The sequence below is a fragment of the Lissotriton vulgaris genome, chromosome 10 (assembly GCF_964263255.1).
Source record: "Lissotriton vulgaris chromosome 10, aLisVul1.2, whole genome shotgun sequence".
NCBI lineage: Eukaryota > Metazoa > Chordata > Amphibia > Caudata > Salamandridae > Lissotriton > Lissotriton vulgaris.
The window spans coordinates 759589255-759608680 of NC_141698.1; the positions used below are offsets into that span (position 1 = coordinate 759589255).

The 19426-nt window shown below is 41.1% G+C and overlaps 1 protein-coding gene across 11 annotated transcripts in view; it reads right to left on the bottom strand.

Annotated features, from left to right (window-relative positions):
* Window positions 1–19426, bottom strand: part of KIAA1217 (KIAA1217 ortholog) — a 1418769-nt gene that overhangs the window by 604423 nt on the left and 794920 nt on the right. For all 11 annotated transcript variants that reach the window (XM_086941665.1, XM_086941664.1, XM_086941666.1 and 8 more), the window contains one exon: window positions 14281–14479. In XM_086941665.1, coding sequence (XP_086797791.1) covers window positions 14281–14479 — 199 coding nt within the window. The remainder of the gene's footprint in view (window positions 1–14280; window positions 14480–19426) is intronic.

The following is a 19426-nucleotide window of genomic DNA, read 5'->3' on the forward strand; positions in this document are numbered from 1 at the left end:
AGTAATACTTCCACTGGTTCCAGTACATCCTGCTAATTTTGTGAAATTTACTGGGGATCCGGTTTATTATCTGGGTTCTTAGGGATCAATGTGATTAAGTATTGCATATTAACTGATATAGGGAGCTGATTGTTGTATGGCGTTTTAGGATCCGAGCTAAATGTCCTGATTCATGCCCTTATATAGGTGCAATTCACATTGCCCTAATATAGACATAGAAATCATACCCATATTAAGACATAGCCCATGCAGTCCAAATACAGGCATGGCTACTTCCACCCATACCAGAAAGCCACAACGATTTCTTGGAAATCGGCTTAAGCAGTCAGGGACATTTGAATATTGATTTGTCCAAGAACTCATGGAGTTTTCAAAGAACTACCATTCCCTTGGGGTTCTTTGATGAGTTTATTATGCCGGACTTTACGTCAAACTAAGCACCTTCAAGGTATAAATATGCCTACACTTGCCCTAGCAAACACACTGTGGTTCGGAGCAGCTCGACTATCTACTCGCCTGACGCAGCTTGCTACAGCAAGTGCTGAAGGAAGCCGACCCTCCAGCTGACGCACTGATCGAGAGGCTGCATTTCTCTCGCTGAGAATCCAGCTACAGTGTTTCCAAGCTCCCCTTGCGGGGTGTTGGGAAATCAAGTCCCGAGACCGAGATACCAGACCTCCTTCATTCTAAACTAAGCTATGGAGCTGATTAGATCCTAAAGAGAAATCTATGATAGATTCTTGGCAAAGAAACCAAACCTATGCTACACCACACTTACTTCTTACCTCGCACTAGACTTAGGTTAGGTACATTGGGGTAGGCGTATTTTAGAAGCACCAGTTGAGTACTTTTAGCCTTTGTTATTTATGTATACATTTATCTATGGTTAAGAAACCATACAATGCTTTTACCGTATTATTTTATAATGCTCTTCACGTTGTATGCATTATACTTTACAGCCTGTTTTACGATTGTAGCAGTTCACTTTACTTGCATGAGAAAGAAGACTGTTCAATAAATCCCGTTTATTGAAAACGCCCGTCTCTCTATTTTTCTCAGAACCTCTGATAAACCGAAGCATGCACGATTGACTGAGTAAAATATTTATCTATTGTTTCCACGACTCTGAAGATACGTTTATTCTTGGGGAAACAAATTTGTCATGTTTATGCGGTTGTCAGAAACTAATCCCTTCTTGTATATTTGAGAAAGTTTCTAGTGACCTCTGAGCTAGCTGGCACTCAAAATTAAGTTTAATTTATTCGATAGAGACCTAGTCGACATAAGTCGTACGTTAAATCTATAGGATATATTATTCCAATGCGCAGAGCCTATTGAGAATATAGGAACTACACTACATCATCTTTCCTCTCAAAGCTTACCTGGGGACAGTGAAAATTGGCCGCAAATCCTTAAGATCATCTTAAGTTATAAAGTCCCCTCACTGATATGAATTGGAGTCAAATTAATACAATGTCATTTTGTTCTGTATCATTTTCTTCCACAACCAGTAGACTTGGTTTTGTGGTGTTGCTTATTTAGTCATTGAGAGCATGATGTAGAAATACTACTGACTTAACTGGTATGTTCAAATCCAATCAGTCTGTTGATTGCACAAGGTGAGGTTGTGCATGTCAGACAGAATGCAGGCTTGACATGCAGGTCTGTTACTTTCTCATGGATAATGACTGTGGAGCATTTACCTATGATATCTGATGTGTACTGCATTTGGAGGCCACATAGTGGATCATGGTGGTACTGTTCAAGAAATGCTGGTGTCGTTCTCATGCTGAAACGTGTACAAAGCCCCTTTAATGTGGCCTTTAATTTATCCCAGTTGGGTTCTATGCATGTACTCCTGATATTACTAGAGATATAACCAGGGTCACTAGAATTATGTGATACTGCGGCAACAGCTTTTTCTGCATAAGTATGGATTTGCCACAGTTGTCACATAATCCAACATCTGCTGCATAATCAGCAGATTTTAACTAGAAAAATAGTTTCTAGCTCAAACGGATCAAAAGACAGTAAAAATGTGTCCATATGTGTTTGCATGCAGTGGAAGGCCCTATTCAAAGGTTAACTGCTCATCTTTCAGTTACTTATTTCTGTTTCGGATAGTTAAACTGGTACTAATGAGGTGAAATCTTTTCCCTGACAGTTACACCATGTGTAACAAGCATTTAAAATGCAACGGTTTCGTCTTTGAGCTATTGGCATTGTAAATTACAAACTTTTTATTTATGTGTTGGTTTTGAAAACAGATAAGTAAATGGCATTGTCATTTATAATGGAAATAGCTTAATCTCTTGCAAATGCGAGACCTATTGCATTTTCAATGGTTTCAAAAACCAAAACATAAATAAAAGGTCTCACACTGCTGTCTCTCTCACACACACTGCTGTTTCTCACACACTGCTGTTTCTCACACACTGCTGTCTTTCTTACACACGCTGCTGTTTCTCACACACTGCTGTTTCTCACACACTGCTGTCTTTCTTACACACACTGCTGTCTCTCATACACACTGTCTCTCACACTGCAGGTGTAGGTTGTTTCCGGCACCGCCTTCGGGGATTGATAAACATGCAGGGACGCGCTGCTTCGTGGGAGAGCAGACCAGCGGGATGTGCTAGCGCTGAGAAGCCATGTCACGAAGGATGCGCCTACCATGTAATCAAAGGTCGAAGTGCATTAAAAAGTACGGGAAGTGTGGGGGGGGGGGTTGGGTGCAGGGTCAAAGGCGTTGGTAAATACACAAACTACTGGGAACTGGGACCCTGGTGCAAAAAAGGACAGTCTCTGCCCTCTTTTAGAGCACTAGAACCAGTAAAAAGGAAAGTAAACCATCTGGACTCGAAATGTGACAATCTTGTCTACTTGTATTTGCGTTTTTTCATCAAAGTGTCCTCCATAAACGAGGATATTTATTCCCAGCACTTTTTATTGTCCCCTACTTCATGCTAATTCACCTTGCTCTTCTGTTACCCCATAGCGCCCTAAAGCAGCTTTAGAATACCAAAAGTGTTGAGTCAAGCTTAATGTTTGCAGAAGGCCCTGTGCGACCAAGGCACTGTGTTCCAATCCCAGGCTTTTCTATTACAGGTCCTTATTTCGAGATGGTTTAGTTTAATTAAAGAAAAAAAACTTAAGGAACTAGGACTACAGCTCCCAGAGCTCACCAAATTCTTAACTGAAAGCCTAGGATTAAAGTAACACATCCTTGGTGTAGGAGTCCTCTGGGTGCCTTGGGCAATCATCCAGACACAATTGTGCCAGAATGTGCATGTCCAGAAGGAAAACTGGAGTTTGCAGTAGTCACTGCTGCACTTTACATTCCCGAAGCATAGAGCGGCAATAAGGCAAGCAAAGCGTGGCGCACGCCTCGAATATAGAGTGGTATGTGTTAAACACACGAATACCAAGGCATCTTGGCGCTGGGAGTGAAGCAGCAATGTTTCCCCCGAAGTATACTGCGTAACCCCTCCTTCGAGCCTAACACCGCTGGCAACTTGAGAATTAAATGCAGCATGCCAATGACAGTAGACGTCACTGATATCAACAGAAGGTGCTCATTTTGGCAATCTCGTAGAGATTAAATGTTGAGTTAGGTGCTAGAAACCGTAAACATATTAAATAGGGAGAATGGAGGGACACGCTGTCCCCGGGTGCCTAGTTTTCTAGCGCCAGACCTCGCTTTGAAAGCGAGCGTAGTTTGGTGCTTTAGTTCATTACAGTTTGAAGTGCTTCGAGGCACCCTTCCCAGACTTTAGGAGACAATGTTGTTAACAATGAAAAGCGCCCGCAGCTATGCTCCCTTTGGGATTACAGTTTACTGTTGCAGGTTTTGGTCCAATCGAAGACTAAAACTAGGAACATAAAAATCCTACCAGTGCCAGGGTCGTCTACTAGCTTAGCATGAACCCACTGAGATATTTGTGCCCTCTGACTTTGCAAGAGTCACTTCCTGCCTTGTTTGAATCATAGACGTCAGGGGCTCTATACTATAGCACTCATCCTTGCTGTGCCTTACTCACACTGCTACCATATCCGGCCACGAGGAGCGGTTATTATCTGCGCTGCCGGCCGCAGGATCAGCAGCTCCAGTGTTTCAGATGTAAGGAAGCCCGCAGTGCTGCCAGAAAGCTCGGTGGGTTAATGCCCGCTCTGTACTGCTCTAATTTAACCCACACGATTGATTTCGAATTTGCAGTGACATGTTTCCATCTGAGGTCGACAACACACGAACCAGCGAGTCTAATGATATTAAGGCACAAGTCCACATGGAGGGACAGCTCAGTGTGAAGAGAGCCTGCTGCACGTGCTTAGAGCTCAGCCTTTCCTCTTTTCGGCGCAGCATCCAATTTGAAATACCGGCTGTTTTATCATACTGGGACCCATCAGAGGTGCTGAAGGGCGGCAGTGTATCTCCTCGGTTTTTCAGTGCTGCGGCAAGACCGGGGGCTTCTGCCCTTCAGCTGGAACTGGGGGGCGGGGAGAAGGGTCACTGCCACTTCAGGCAAAAGAGACAAACTCTTTTTATGTACAGCTGCAGGTCAGAGATTAAAATTAAAAAAACACCTACAGTGGTAAAATGAACCACTGCGGACAGGCTTTGTTTTTTAGGGAGAGAAGGGGTATCCTTTGAAAATAAGGGGGAAAAAAGTTTCTATTAGATTCTGCATCAATACTCTGCATCACCACAATAAGGATCATGGGCTTTTGGATATGTTATCCCAATGTGTATAGCAACTTCTGCCAATTTGCATGACATCTTAGCGCTTTGATGGAGTCTACTGTAACAGTATTCACTGTAACCTGGAAGGTATCTATTTTGGCGCTGCCTAAACAAATCTTCCTTTCTCTCCCCATCTTCCCCCAGCACCCCTCCCCTAAAGACAACATCCCAGCCGTAGCTGTCCAGCGAGATAGCACAGCCCGCCCTCCTTCCCCAGCCGTGCTCTCTGCGCTAGAATTGTTCATTGCCTCGAAGCGGACAGAACCGCCGGGTCTGCATGGAGCCGGGTTGTTCTGCCCCACTGCTATTTCTGCCCAGAGAGTAGATTCTGTAAAGGGCAACAGTGGTGCCAACAACCCTGACCGTCCATACAGCGTCCACCACAGTCCCAGGCACCCCCACTTATCTCCCATGCTAGATGGAGTAATGTAGCAATATTCCAGCCTTGGGCTGGCCCTTCAGAAACTAATGCCTCTTGGGAGTTGTAGTCTGAGTTCAATTCACGAGCATTTCTCAGGCTGGGATACCAGACCCTACAATGTGTAAAAGCATTACTAGTAGAACTGAAAGCACAGCACCCTCGGACTACAAGTCACAGCGGAGCTTGACAGACATGTAGCAGTCGGGCCAGCTAATCCCGTCCAATCCCCTTTTTACCTTACTTAAAATGCGCAATTGTGATGAAAACACTACATTCCCAATCAAACAGCCCTCTGTTGAACAGGACTTCATTGCACGCAATCCAAGTCCGGATTATAAATGAATTCTCTTATTTACGCCCACTACAGCATACACAGAGTGCGATTCCTAGTTTGTTTGCCCCGGGCTGCCCCCTCAGGACGGCACTTTCTACGGTTCACGGGATTCACGAGGGGTTAGGGGGGGGCGCGAACAAAGACACGGACAGCAGGAGGGGGGACGGACAGCGGGATACAACCATGCGGGACCAGGACGATCGAACAAATGATGAAAAACAGCCATGTAAAAAAAAAAAAAAAAGTACACGCCCACAGTGGACACGTCTTCATTACGTTGCGAAAAGCCTAAACATCGCCGGAACGCCCACGAATCTGCTCCGGCTACGACAGACAGATCTCTGTTCCAATGGCTAGCCTCCCTTTATGGAGCTAGCCAATGGAACATAGAGGCGGTGACCAAGCCACATACTGTTCTCATTAGATTTCGCCTGCGCGAAAGGCTGCTTGCGCAGCTTTCAACAGGTGAAACCTAAAATTGACAAACCACTGAATTAATACTATCATCAAATTGTGCTGCATCAAGGCACATTATTTGCTTTTTCTTGCCGCATAATTTCCCTGCTGCATAATTTCAGTGGCCCAGAGTATAGCTACCCAGATACATTGCATATATTTGAAACCTTTCGGCCATCTTCCAGCAAAAGTCCATCACCTTGCCCAGTTTTCACCATGTAAAAACTCTAACCTCAACTGTTAAAATGCATGTGTGTGATGATTACAGGACGGTTTTCCTACATGTTGTCCTCTTGCTCTGAGCACCAGGATCCCATACGTATAGAGGTATGGTTACTAACACCTCTGTCTATAGAGCACAGCCTTCTATGTGTTGTGCTGTATACGTTATTCTCTTTGAATTTGTTAGAATTTTGCTTCCATATTTGCACTAGTTTGCTGAAAATCTCACTCTTTGTAAAATTCCAGCCTATTTCTCACGTAAGAGATGTTATTTCTGTATCTCAGCTCCTCGCTCTCGCCTACAAAAAAATGCACTCAAGCCTTCAGGATTAGAGTCATGTTGTCTCTTTAATTGGGTTACATAGTTTTGTTGGTGCTCGACAAACAGCAAGGAATGCACATGAGATCAATACATTTAAAAAGAGGTTTACATAACTAGACTCCTACACAAACTAAAATTGTATTTGTCACTACAGCTCTCATTCAAATGTGTGGGATTTTTTCAGAATAAATATTTTTGGATTACTTTGCTGGCAGTGCCTAACTTAAGCCAGTGGGTGTAGGTCGGGCCTACCCAGACTCATTTTTGGGGAAGGCACTTTTTTTCCTCCTCAGATTTTGACCCAGAGCAAGAGAGAGAAAAATTCGAGACAAGAAAGGGGGAAATTGAAAAACAGAGAGAATGGGCAAAAGTAGCAATGTAAAAGATCTTGCAAGAGTCAAATAAAGTGTAGGGTCTGTCTGAAGAGGCATGAAGTGGAAGCAAAACTAAGCAACCTTGGAATTCTGAGCAAAACTTTGGGCTCCAGCACTTATTATTTTAGTTAAAATTCCTTGCTGGTAGTTTGAACATTTTATCTATAAGGTATTATTAACCACTATCATACCTTTATTCTGATATCTTTTATGTTAACAAATATACATTATGTTAATAATTTGATAACATTTTGTCATTTACCAACACAATATTTTTCGTTAATAGGACATATTTGAAGGCCTAGTTAATGGAATGACTTGCTCTTGTTACATATATTCCTCGAATGATAGTACAATCCGTCAACTGAAGTGACATATAAAAAATAATGAATTGAAATATTTCTTATTTCACCCCTCATATTATGTTGAGAAATAAGACCCTTTACATATGGATAATCATGGATAATCCTAGGATGAAGCGCGCAGGAGTGATGAGGCACACATTATATTTTTAGCAGACAACGGTCTCTGTCCTTTAACATAATTACTCATTAACTTCCACGTAAAAGATTACACAAAAATAAAATTCGAAATGGTGATAATGCGTTTGGTGGGTTTAAATATACTTTAAATTTGTATCAGAATGTAAGCTTCACTTTACGAGATATTAAGTTGAATGTTCGTTTTTCTTGTTTTAATGTCTTTTTGTTGTACAAAATGATGCTTATTTAAAGACCAACATGCTGGCTTACTAACATTTACGTAAAATGTTCAGTACTCGGGATTTACTCCAGAGATATCGATGCAAAACAATTACACATCCTAAACACACCTTCAGTTCATGTGAAAACTAGGTTTGTTTAGATACAAAAATATACAGGATTGACTTAATTAATGTGATATGCAGTGAAGCACATATAATTTGATAAGTATCTGTTTCCACTATTACATCGTAATGGTTAAATGCTGAACTGCTAACATGTTGGCAATGTCATCCAAGCATAAAGATGCCTGCTTTTTCTAGAGAACAATCTTACTTTTTAAAGTTTTCTAACCCCACGTTACAATATCTTATCATTTAAGGAAGTGTATTATCACAGCACAAGTGTTTCTATGTATTATTAAAGTATTTTAATCTGTACTTTTAAGGTACGATGACATATACTTTCTCGTAAAAATGTTTCCTGTAGTATAACAATGGTAAGGCTGTACTAAAAAATGAACAGTTTAACCAGTGCATCTTGTACATCCCAGGTATTATGCCATGGTCCGGTATAGTACCACAGGTCCAGAAACATGCTCAAAACCTTCTCACACAACCATGTTATATGTTGAAATACCAAGGAGTTCTAGCAGTTTTGCAAACGTACTCGATTTTGTTCGACCCAGAAGAACTCAAAACATTACATAACATTGTGGAGCAATGTGCGAATACTGTCATCTTGCCTGCCAGGACTTTAATTGGAGCATGTAGGCAGTAGTTAGTTTGAGCAAGTGGGGTCCTCCAGCACTTATTTTTCTTTATCAGACTTTCCCCTAGAGCAAAAGAGAGAAAAACGCTACAGGTGGAAAGGAGGAGCAAGAGAACGAAGAAAAAACAGTTACAAAGAAAGAGACAGGGATGAAAAGGAACCTTAAATAGTAAGATAAAGGGCAGGGAGTATCTGGTGGTGGACTAAAGGGGCAGCCTTGGTATTCTTCACCCCAGAAATTCGATAGCGCTGCAGGCTTCTGAGCAAACACATGGGGCCTGCCTGGCACTTATTATTGTACAAAGTAAGCATTTGCAAAACCTGGATCAGTTCCGCCGCTAGCTTCACATATGATGTACGGTAGGGCCCATGTTCATCCAACAAAATATTCACAAATAGAGAATAATGGAGATGTTGTGCCCTGAGATCTTCCAAATGTTATCAACAACATTGCAGCTCCGGGTAGACTGTGTTATCTATAGTGATGTCATCTTCAATTTTCTGTTGTGCATCAAGACTTGTGAGGCGGTGTACAATGGAAACGAAGGGAGATTATGGGCGAGATAAACACTCATACACCACGAGAGGTGAGCCTGAGCATATGGGGAAATCAAGCAGTCCCGAAATATACATCACTTTTCTGCAGGATTCGGACATACGTTGTGATACAGTGTATGAAAATGAGGAAGCTGGTGGAAGCGGGCGAGGGGAGCTCTCGAGTGGTGGCCTAAGCAATGTTTGCGACATTACGGTGTGTTCAAATATGAACATGTTATACCAAATGGATGCCCGTGTACCAAGATTCCCATTTCCCAAGGGTTGCTTGTTATGTTTAGTAAAATATAATAAAAAGATTTTTATCCAGACTAGTTTTACTGTGCGTCACTCATATGTTTCTTCCATTGAAATTTCAGCCCAAAACTATTTCTTTCAGTCATGCCAAACTGCATTGTATACTAATAAAATCTGAGAAATATTGAACAAGGAGAGGTCAGCAGCGAGAATTCAATTCTTTATTCCTGGAGTCATTGTTTAGTCAATATGAGATCTTTCAAGCCAATGCTAAGACTCTGTAGGAGGAAGTTCCCACTGACAGAGCCAACAGGGGCTGCATCGACGTAAAGCTTAGGGTTCACCCATCTCTAAATGAGGTAGGAGGACCTGGACTTTGGCGGACAGGTATTCTGTCAAGTTGATGTAGAGATGTAGTGTATCTTGTCTGCCAAACTCTAAATAGGGCCCATAGTTTCTTCTGGCCAGCCCAACCTCCACCTTTCTGTTTTTACAGACACTAACAATCCTGTAACAAATTCACATGCTCACATTTCTAAAATTCCAATTGTTAACTGCAAAATTAGTAAATCCTTAGGTTTTGACTCCGTACAATTCACTGTTTTTTCTTTGTTGCATTGTGTCTTCAATAAAGGTCAGCTTTTATACAAGAGAATTTATGATAATGAAATGAAATAGTGTATTTGATAGAGCGCATAGCTACTCAAACTAGAGTGTCCTGGCACATAAGCAGCGGGGGAGAATGCGTTAGCGATTAAAAAGCCAAGTTTTTAGATTCTTCCTTAAGGACAATAGTTCTGTGTTAAGCCTCAAGGACTCCGGAAGGCTGTTCCACAGTTTTGCTACAAGATAGCTGAAGGATCTACCACCCGTACTGGCAAGGCGTATCTTGGGGCAATGGCCAGATTGGCATTGAAAGAACGTATGGGTCTAAAGGTAGTATTGTGATTAACACATTTAGTTAGGTATCTGTCTCCTACGTTGTGGAACGCTTTAAAGAAGATGGTCAAAGCTTTAAAGTCACCCCATTCTTTAATGCCGAGCCAATGTAAAGATTTAGGAATCAGAGTCATATTAGATTAGGTCTCAGGATGGCTCTGCCTGCTGCGTTTTGAACCACTTGTAGAAGCTGGATCAGAGATTTTGGAAGACCGAGGTACAGGCAGTTGACATAATCAAACTATGATGTCACCAGAGCCTGCATCACGATCCTTCTGCTCCCCAGAGGTAGTAGTGGGAAGGGTTCTTTTAACATGCTACTTGATTGTATTGCTTTCATCAAGCTGGTCTTGCCAAAACCCTACATACACAGAACAATGGTTCACTTCACAACATGCTACAGTCAGATTATTTAATAACCAGATATAACTTAAATGGAGGAATCATCGTGTTAACCAACGTCCAAGACTAAGCTTTAAGCTCCTCTTAGAGCCCTGATGAGGAGGACAGGACAAAAAAGCTACTACAACTTGGCGATGTTCTCAATTCCCAACTGTACCAAAGGAATATCTGTAGCATTTCTGAGGACACTTTTCCTGTCAAAAGTAATTCAAATGAATATGAGCCTGTGAAAACACCGAAATTCAAGGTTTCATTTCTGGAAAGCAGTCCATTCGGAAAACTAGCTCCTTACATCGAACAGACAATCTTTGTGCAACTCAGAGGTTTGAATGGCATTCATGGCTTTCATTATACAACATGTTAGTATCAAAGCAGTGCAGATGCCACTGCTACTCTCCGCTATAAGTTAAGAGGACAACACAGGACCTGACCATAGTAGTAGTAGTAGTAAATAACTGTATTCGATTTGCATTAAAACCATAAAAGCACATCGTATACAATTCATTGAAAAAAGAGAAAAACACTTTGAGAATAGTGATTGGTTGAGGAAACTGGGGCTAACTGTCTCAGAGATCTGTGTTAAGTTACTATGAAAGTTTAGTGAAATGCATGATAGTGGTACCATTTAAAACCAAGGATAACATTGTGCTAAAATGAAGATATTTACAAGTTTAAAAACAAATTCATCCATATTTTGTTGCAGCAACAGTTGACCTATACATACCGTACACCTATAAGCGAATTGTAATACCCCTCTAACTAATTTGATTGTGTTAAAGATAATAACAATTGAAAAAGAAAAATTCCATCACATATAATACATACAAAATGTCTTCTACATATTATCACAGTCTTTCTTTCACTATAAATCCTTCAGCCTGGCCTATTTAATATTATTCATGATTTTTACTATCCTGCTTCTTATGGTCCATGCATAGAGCAGGTATCTAGAGAGAGAGAAGACCAGGTATTTTGTGGTGTCTCTTTTCAGGATTCTAGTGATCTTGTTTAAGCGGGTAGCTGCTAAAATCCGGCAAATGGGTTTAGCCATATTATTCTTGTTTCTTGATACATCGGACAGAAATACAAGAAATGATTTCCTGACTCAAGTGCTTGATCACACACGGGGCAACAGGGCGAAGTATCAACCCCATTCCAATTGCGAACAAAACTATTAATTGGTAAAATACCATACCTAAATCCTTGGTTTTAAATGATTGATTGATAGATGTAATATTTTAGCAAGGGGGGCTTTATTCTATTTAAAAATTCCTCTTGTAGCATGTTATCTTTAAAAATGAGGAACCTGCTTGTCAATTCACCAGCAGAACTCTTGTCGAACCAGCTAAACATGACATGGTTCCAATAATTCTTTTTAGGGTGGATTACCGTTCTTTTTTCAATTTTGCTAGGGGTAAGCCACAGATGAAACATACCAAGTTTGTTCAATCATGTCTTGATGTGTTTAAACCACTCAATATGTCCTTTGGTATCTAATAGTAGTATGTCTTGAATTGACTCTTTCAAGGGTAGCGGTGAATCATTCGCCCATATGGGCATCCAGTAGACTAATGGTCGACTCCCTAAGGACTATGCCTATACCTAAGACCTTAGCGAAGAACCTAGGAGTCTGGATGGACTCCTCGCTTAGCTTTCAGACTCACACTAAGCGAGTGGCTGCCACATGTATGGGCTTGTTAAGAGGGCTTAACCCTCTTCTGAAGTTTTTTGAACCAGCAGTGCGACAGCTCATTGTTCAATCTACTATCCTGTCTCGATTGGACTACGTTAGTGTGTTACTCCTAGGGGCCAACAAAGCTGAGATTCAATGACTCCGAGTCCAGAATCTGGCAGCTAGGATGCTGGTGAGGCTTCCCCGCCGATGTTCGGTCCGATCTACCATCAAGGGATTACATTGGCTTCCAATTTCTGCCCGGATTCAGTTTAAGGCTCTGTGTCTGGGGTTTAAGATCGTCAAATTTGGCAGCCCAGAACTTCTATGTACCCTTCTGACACCATATATCCCTCACCGAAACCTACGTTCACTTGGGCAACATCTGGTGACGGTATCACGGGTCAAACTCAGCCGCATTCGGTGGCCGTTCATTTAGATACATGACGGCCAAGTTTTGGAATTCCCTGCCGACCCATATCCGGGGAATGGAAGATGTGTTCGTTTTTAGGAAAGCAATTAAAACCCTCCTCTTCCCTTCAGTATAGCCCTGGTTGCTGTTTGATGAGCCTTGTGGGGAGTTTTTTCCAGTTGATCTGTTAGCGCCGGGATGCATCTTTGCTGGGGCAGCTGTGCGCTTTAAAAAACATATAACATAAAATAACATAACATAACATGAGAAATGCTTCTCATTCTTAAATCTAGTCGCATTGGAATAAGTGGTGTGTTACGGGGAAGTTCCATGATTGATCTGATAAAATTATTTTCGGCCTTCTCAATGGCTGCTACATTTACATGGCCCCATAACTCTGCACCGTTTAGCGCTGCCTCTAATCCCTTTACCTGATACACTTGGGTGACTGGGATTAATGGTCTGAAGCTAGACTTTTTTTAGCTTTGTACATAAGGCCGATCCATAGTATCTAACACTGTTTAAGAAGTGGACATTGTTTTGTCAGAGCACCAGAACTACTGTGCTTTTTCCAACAATTCAAAAAACAATTATGACTATCAAGATCATGTTTATTTATCTGTAGTATCCCAAAATGTGGGCATCTTAATTATTCCATACAGACATGTATTCATATTTCATATTGAATGGGTGCTTTTATTTAATAAATTCAGATGCATCCATGGACACCTTAACACAGAAGGTGCTGAACACACTGGGACCTCAAGAAATGTGTTTGACATTTCACTGTTTACATAAACAACATAGGACCACACATTTGGGTGGTTTTATTAAATGCAATTAACCCAAGTTTGTAAATGAGTCCTGGTCACTGATGGAGATGGGAGGCAGGGATATTAGGACCGCACAAAATTTAAGGTGTAGTGTGCTCTTAGAGTCCATAAGTTAAGCAGGGTCAAATGGCCTTCTATGCCCTTTAGTCCTTTATTAGGAGTAGGTTTCGTCTGAAGTGGCAAGGGTGTGAGTTCAATTCAGAGGAACTTTGGTAGTGAAGAGCTCTACCCTTAAAAATGTGTGTGGTTTGTCTCGTGGTAGCCTGTGGGTTTCGGTTGACAGCCATAGGCATTTCGTTAATTGGTATGATTGGAAAAAATAAACTAGGTATTCAGGTTTAGGATACTGAACCTCAATAACCAGGTAAATGGTGGGCTTTATTTCACCAATAATACAATTCTCATTCTTATATTACTATACTGTCTGAGAGGTTTACCATCATCAACAGCATCTAAGAGAGTGATACTCTATCATGGAAATATAATGGAGGGAAATGCTTTTCTGAAATGTTTTACTGCGCTTCTATCAATTTGGACAGATGTGCAGTTACCGCACAACTCTAACCAACCCCCTTCAATGCAAAAGGATTTTGCCACATAATGCACTGATGGAAAAGTTAAGGGTATTAAGACTTCAAAAAGATACCTTAAAATAACAGAATATTAATGGGCATTTCATGTCTTAACTGGCCGTAGAGGGTGACGCTATGACCTGAAAAGAAACATTAGCTCATATAGGTATAAACTCCTGCTTATTTATTAGATCCTTACTTCTGGTCACCTGGGGGCATACAACAAATGTGAATGCACTACAAGCAACACACATAATTGAGACTTCATCAACCAAACAGGCCACAGAGGCTAAGGTCAAAATAAATTATACTATACCCAATGATCTTTCCTTTGTTTGATTTGTTGATCTCACCACTGGCAGGCTCGCTCGTGTGCGACTGCCCCTTAGAAATGGTGTTGGAGAATCTCCCCCTTCAGACATGGCTTCTAAGGAATCTGCAGACGCCTCGGAGAGATATTCCGCTTGGTCGCCAAGGGTTGGCTGTGGGCTTTGAGAAGGCTTTGGACTTCTTGTCTGTTGAATAAAGAAGAACATACTAGATTATTATCATTTAGCAGACACTTTCAAACATTGTGTCCTGGAATTTCTGTTGGAGCATGTACGCCTACATATGATATATTACTTTATGTTACCTTGTAAATTATCTATCATTTGTATAGCATGCAACTGGCATTAATGTAGCATTGTAGTGCTCAAACATTCTGTGGCATTTACAGACAACCCTGTATTTTTGGTTGGGAGATAGCTTTTGAAATTCTTAAATGTGGGAGCTTATTACAAGTTGGTTGGAGCAGTATTCCCCATCCACCTCTGAGGTGCCCTGTGCTCCCGCACCTGCGATCACTGGGTTTGAATATACTGGGCCTGGTTATGCAGGGTGAGGGGATGCACCATGTAAAACTACTCAGAGGCCCGGCGAGGCAGAGGAAGAGGGTCTGCTAGACTCCCTACAAACACCGCCCCGCAGCACCAGAGGAGCATCCAACATTGCCCACTCCTGACCTTGTCCTGCCCACTCATACGCCACCACCGCGCACCCTGCTGTACGCCTATTGCTCAGATATGCAACCTGCTCAAGGAAGTTGGCCAATCTCAGTGTAAAAGTTCCTGCAGGAAATGACTAGGTTTTGTATATTTGTTCCATATTTGAGTCATTAGAACTAGGAATATTCAGAGTTTGGGGGGTGGGATGATACTGCTTCGTAGCAGTAATTACGGTCCCAGTAAAACCCCCTCTAAACTCCAGGCAACTTGTAATGGTCTCGTCATGTTGTGGTAAACTTGCCCCTGCCAGTATATGAGCGCTTCATTGCATGTGATATCATATTTTATAATAGAGATTATCATGTACGAGCAGAGCATTAAACTACTGCAACACTGCACCCTGGTGAGATTTGAAGATGGTAATGAACCACACGAAAGGCCTTCACAAGCAAACACTCTCAGGCCAGCCAACCTCAGTGTCCATGTGCTGTAAACATGTTCCCTTCTGCACAGACAACATTCCATTTCTGACAAACCAACCCAGGCAGCAAGAATCCTAAAGTGGAAGGTTAAAAGATTAATCAACGAGGGCAGGACAGGCACATCTGGCAAAGCTGCATACCATGAACTGCGGATTACTTCTTTGCCATTACCGAGCTATAGCAACAAAAATATATGTGAGCACAGGGGAACAGAAGAATGCTCTGGAGTGGAGTCTGTTTTATGTTTTTTATTTAAAATGACGCGTATTAACTTTGAAATGACCTTGAAGAGTCACTTAATAAAACTGTCTTGAAAATGAGTATTATTGTGCACTCTGCTTGCACTGTTGTCATTCTTTCAGTAGAAATTCAACGTTCCCTGCTATTAGCATTAAACAACCCTGCCATTCCCTTCAATATCTAAATTGTACTTAATTATACATTCTTGTCAGGCACAATCTGAGAGCGCTCTGAATAAGGGACACATATTCCGCTGTTATCTGGTGCGTAAAGAAAATTGTCAGAAAGATTCCTCTTAGTTGTCCTCAATGTACTTGCTCAAAGTCAGCATAAAAAGCTGTCTCAATATTGCCATTAAAACGCAGCCCCCTTAATTATGTTCATCTAGTTCGCAATTATCTGAAAAAAGCAGGCCTTCCTTCCATGCCACAAAATAATACGAATTAATAACATAACATGTATTCAGTAGATTATTCAGAAACACTTGGCTTCCAAAGCATAACTTTAAAATAAATGCCTTTCAACAGAATGCCTTCATTGTGTCATGGGGCGTGCGGACTTCCACACAATTTTGATAGCAGGGTGAGGCACTGGAAAGACTACTGCGAAAAGGCGACGTTGGTATAATATGCCTGGTATGTGAGCAGTTAAAGGTTCGTTTTTGAGTCAACATTTTCTTATCAATTCAACTGGAATTAAACTGATCCCTAATGCCTCATTCCATTCCCGTCCATTCGCATTTTCGTGCTAAATCACAGCATGCTGTGTGGGTGCTGAAAGAATATGAAAACACGAACATCTTTTTTTTTTTTTTTTTAAATCAGTCCTTGCTGTCCATGCTGCAAACTCACGCCCTCTTTGGCAAACCTGATGAACTTCCAACACTTGAATTAAAGCTGTAATGAGCTGGTGTATAATAGCTGGTCGACAATATGGACATGGTTGATAATAAAGGCATTACGTTGAGCAGATACAGGTCTTTAATCTGGAATTTCTAAAATATTACATTACCAACAGCTTGTGTGTTGCTGGAAGACAAACATACCAAACTCAAGAAAAATAGCACAAACACATTCCAGTCCTGAATAAGATGGGATTTCTGACGTCAATAGTGCAATTCTAATATCATCTTACCGTTGGCAATGTTGATAGGAAACAGAAGTATACAAGTAGACCAGTAAAATCACTGTAATCAGATGAATACACCCAAGTAAATCACCTTCGAACAAAACCAGGACACGCCCTCTACACTGCAATTCCAACATATTCACAAACACACATCCTAGCACCACATCTAACACCCACACCACTACTTGAAACTCGACCTGAACCAAAGTCTTTCATTGAAGATGCATATGTAGAATCTTAAAGCACACATCTACCTCCACAATCTGCCACAATCACACAGCACACACCAAACCCATGCACAATCTTCAGTAGAACAGAGACATTCTAGGAAACCCACAACTATTCTTAAACAATGTTCATCAAACTTAATTGGCTCACAAACCTATTATTGACATGATAATATTTCCTTCAATAATAGTCGCACACTAGCATTTACATAAGTGTGACTCGATAATGGAACATCCATAATAATAAATGTCATCCTTTTGAGATTCAAAATGATCCCCAAAAACAGAAAAAAACAAATAAGGAGGTGGGGTCACCCTGATCCAATCTGGTAAGCTAAGCTACACAGAAAAGCCCACCTTCGTTTGAATCTCATTCTTCGTTTGAATCTCTGTTTGCGAGATGCACAAATCATTTCAACAATTCCTTCAAAAATTGTAACTGAGCCTGAGAATGCAACAGTAAATTCTTGGACAAAATTCTCAATTTGGCCTCACACCTACAATCCTAGTACCAACAATTTATTTATATGGTGATTTCAACATGTGGGTGGATAGACCTGATAGTAGAACTGTGGCAGAGCTAAGTGAAAATATGAATGTGTACAGATTTGCCAGGGTCGATAATGTACCTAGACATTTAGCAGGGCATACACTAAATCTAATATCGACCTATAACTCTGAGCATGGCTATTTTCAGATCCAACTGCAGATTTGACCGGACCACTCCTTTACCTTTCTCCAATTTCAGGAATTGTGGTAGCCCCCACACCAACATAAAAGTCTAGCAAAAACCTATACCACGTTGACATACCTAGAAACTTAAGTTGACAGAATTCAAACAATTTAAAAAGCAGCTTGAGTGACACTAATGCACAATAACAACTCAATATCTCTAATATTGAAATGCTACCACAATATTACCGTCTATTATGAGTAAGGTGGCATCACAAACATTGAGCAGACCCAAACAAGACCTTTTAGTGGCAAACTACTGGTTCAACTGCGAATTGTCAGATCTGAAAAAGCCAAGCAGAAACCTCAAAGGTCTATAGTTAATTTGAGTAAAAAATCCAACAAAAAGTATTTTAAGATTAGCAGAGGAGGAAGTCTGAAACCTCTGTGGTGAGCCACACAAAATAAAGGAAATTTTCAGTATCTACAGGAACCAAGGACCTGTCAATTTTTTAAATAGAAAATAACAAAGATCTGTAGCTCAGTTCTCACCAATACTCAAACATTTCTTAATCCACTACTCTACCCTGAATAACTGCATTCATCCTTTGCCACTTTCAATCCAGGCTTTGAGGAGAATAATTCCAAGTTAGTTTCAAATATCTGTCCTCAGAACCTTGTCCTGCATCTTTCATGAATCAAGACATCACTTCTCCCGCAAATTACATGACCACCATGATAAACTCCTTGCTGTTGGTGGGCATAGTCCCTAGGTACCAGCAATCATCTCCACACTCCAAAGGACACCTTCAACCGATTTCCTAGTGCTTGTCTATTAGCAACAAATATCCAATGTATTGTACACCCACATACGTCTGGACCTTCATGATCTTAAATCAGAGTTCTGACTCAGAAGAGGAACAGAATCAGATCCAGCCCACATCAGAGGGGATTTCCTGATCACACTTGATGAAGGACAGCAAACTGCACCCATTGTGATGGACAGGTTGGTAATTGGCTTATATTGGACAGCTATGATTGAAAGGGAAATAAATAGATAGGTACCTGAACCATCTAACAGAGTTACATGGGAATTGTGAGTGAGCAAACCTTGTTGTAACAATATTTTTTGAATGGGGAGTGCAGGTCATAGGAATACAAAGGTATAAAGGAAAAAGCATGAGAAGCAGTGCATGTGGGAGCCAGAAATAATGAGAAGCGAATGAGGGGCAGATTACAGAGATGCTATGCAACGCAGCACCAAAGTTGCTGTGCTGCTTGAGAAGGAGAGAGAAGGAAAGCCTCATATCTGCTAAGATGTGGCCCTATCCTGCTCTCTCTAGCGCTGGTGCACAATCAGGCTGATTTGTGCCATGCAGACACCTTTGCACCATGGTGCAAGGGTGGGTGTGTGATGTCTTTTTTTTTTTGTTTAAGAAATTTTTATTAAGCATTGAAGAGCAATACAAAAAACATGTCATGAAAAATTAGAAAAAGTACATATGAATATATTAATAAAAGACATTAATCCATAGGAATTTATATAAGGGAAAGAAGGGTAGAAGAAATAGAGAAAGGAAAGAAGGAAAGAGAGAGAAAGAAGAAAGCAGAAGAGAAGGAAGAGTAGAGGAGAGAAAGAGGAGAAAGGGTAGGTAATCAGAGGGATCACAAGGGGTAAGGAGCACGCGGTAAGGGAGAAGGATTAGAGGAGAGATAGGAGGTAAAGG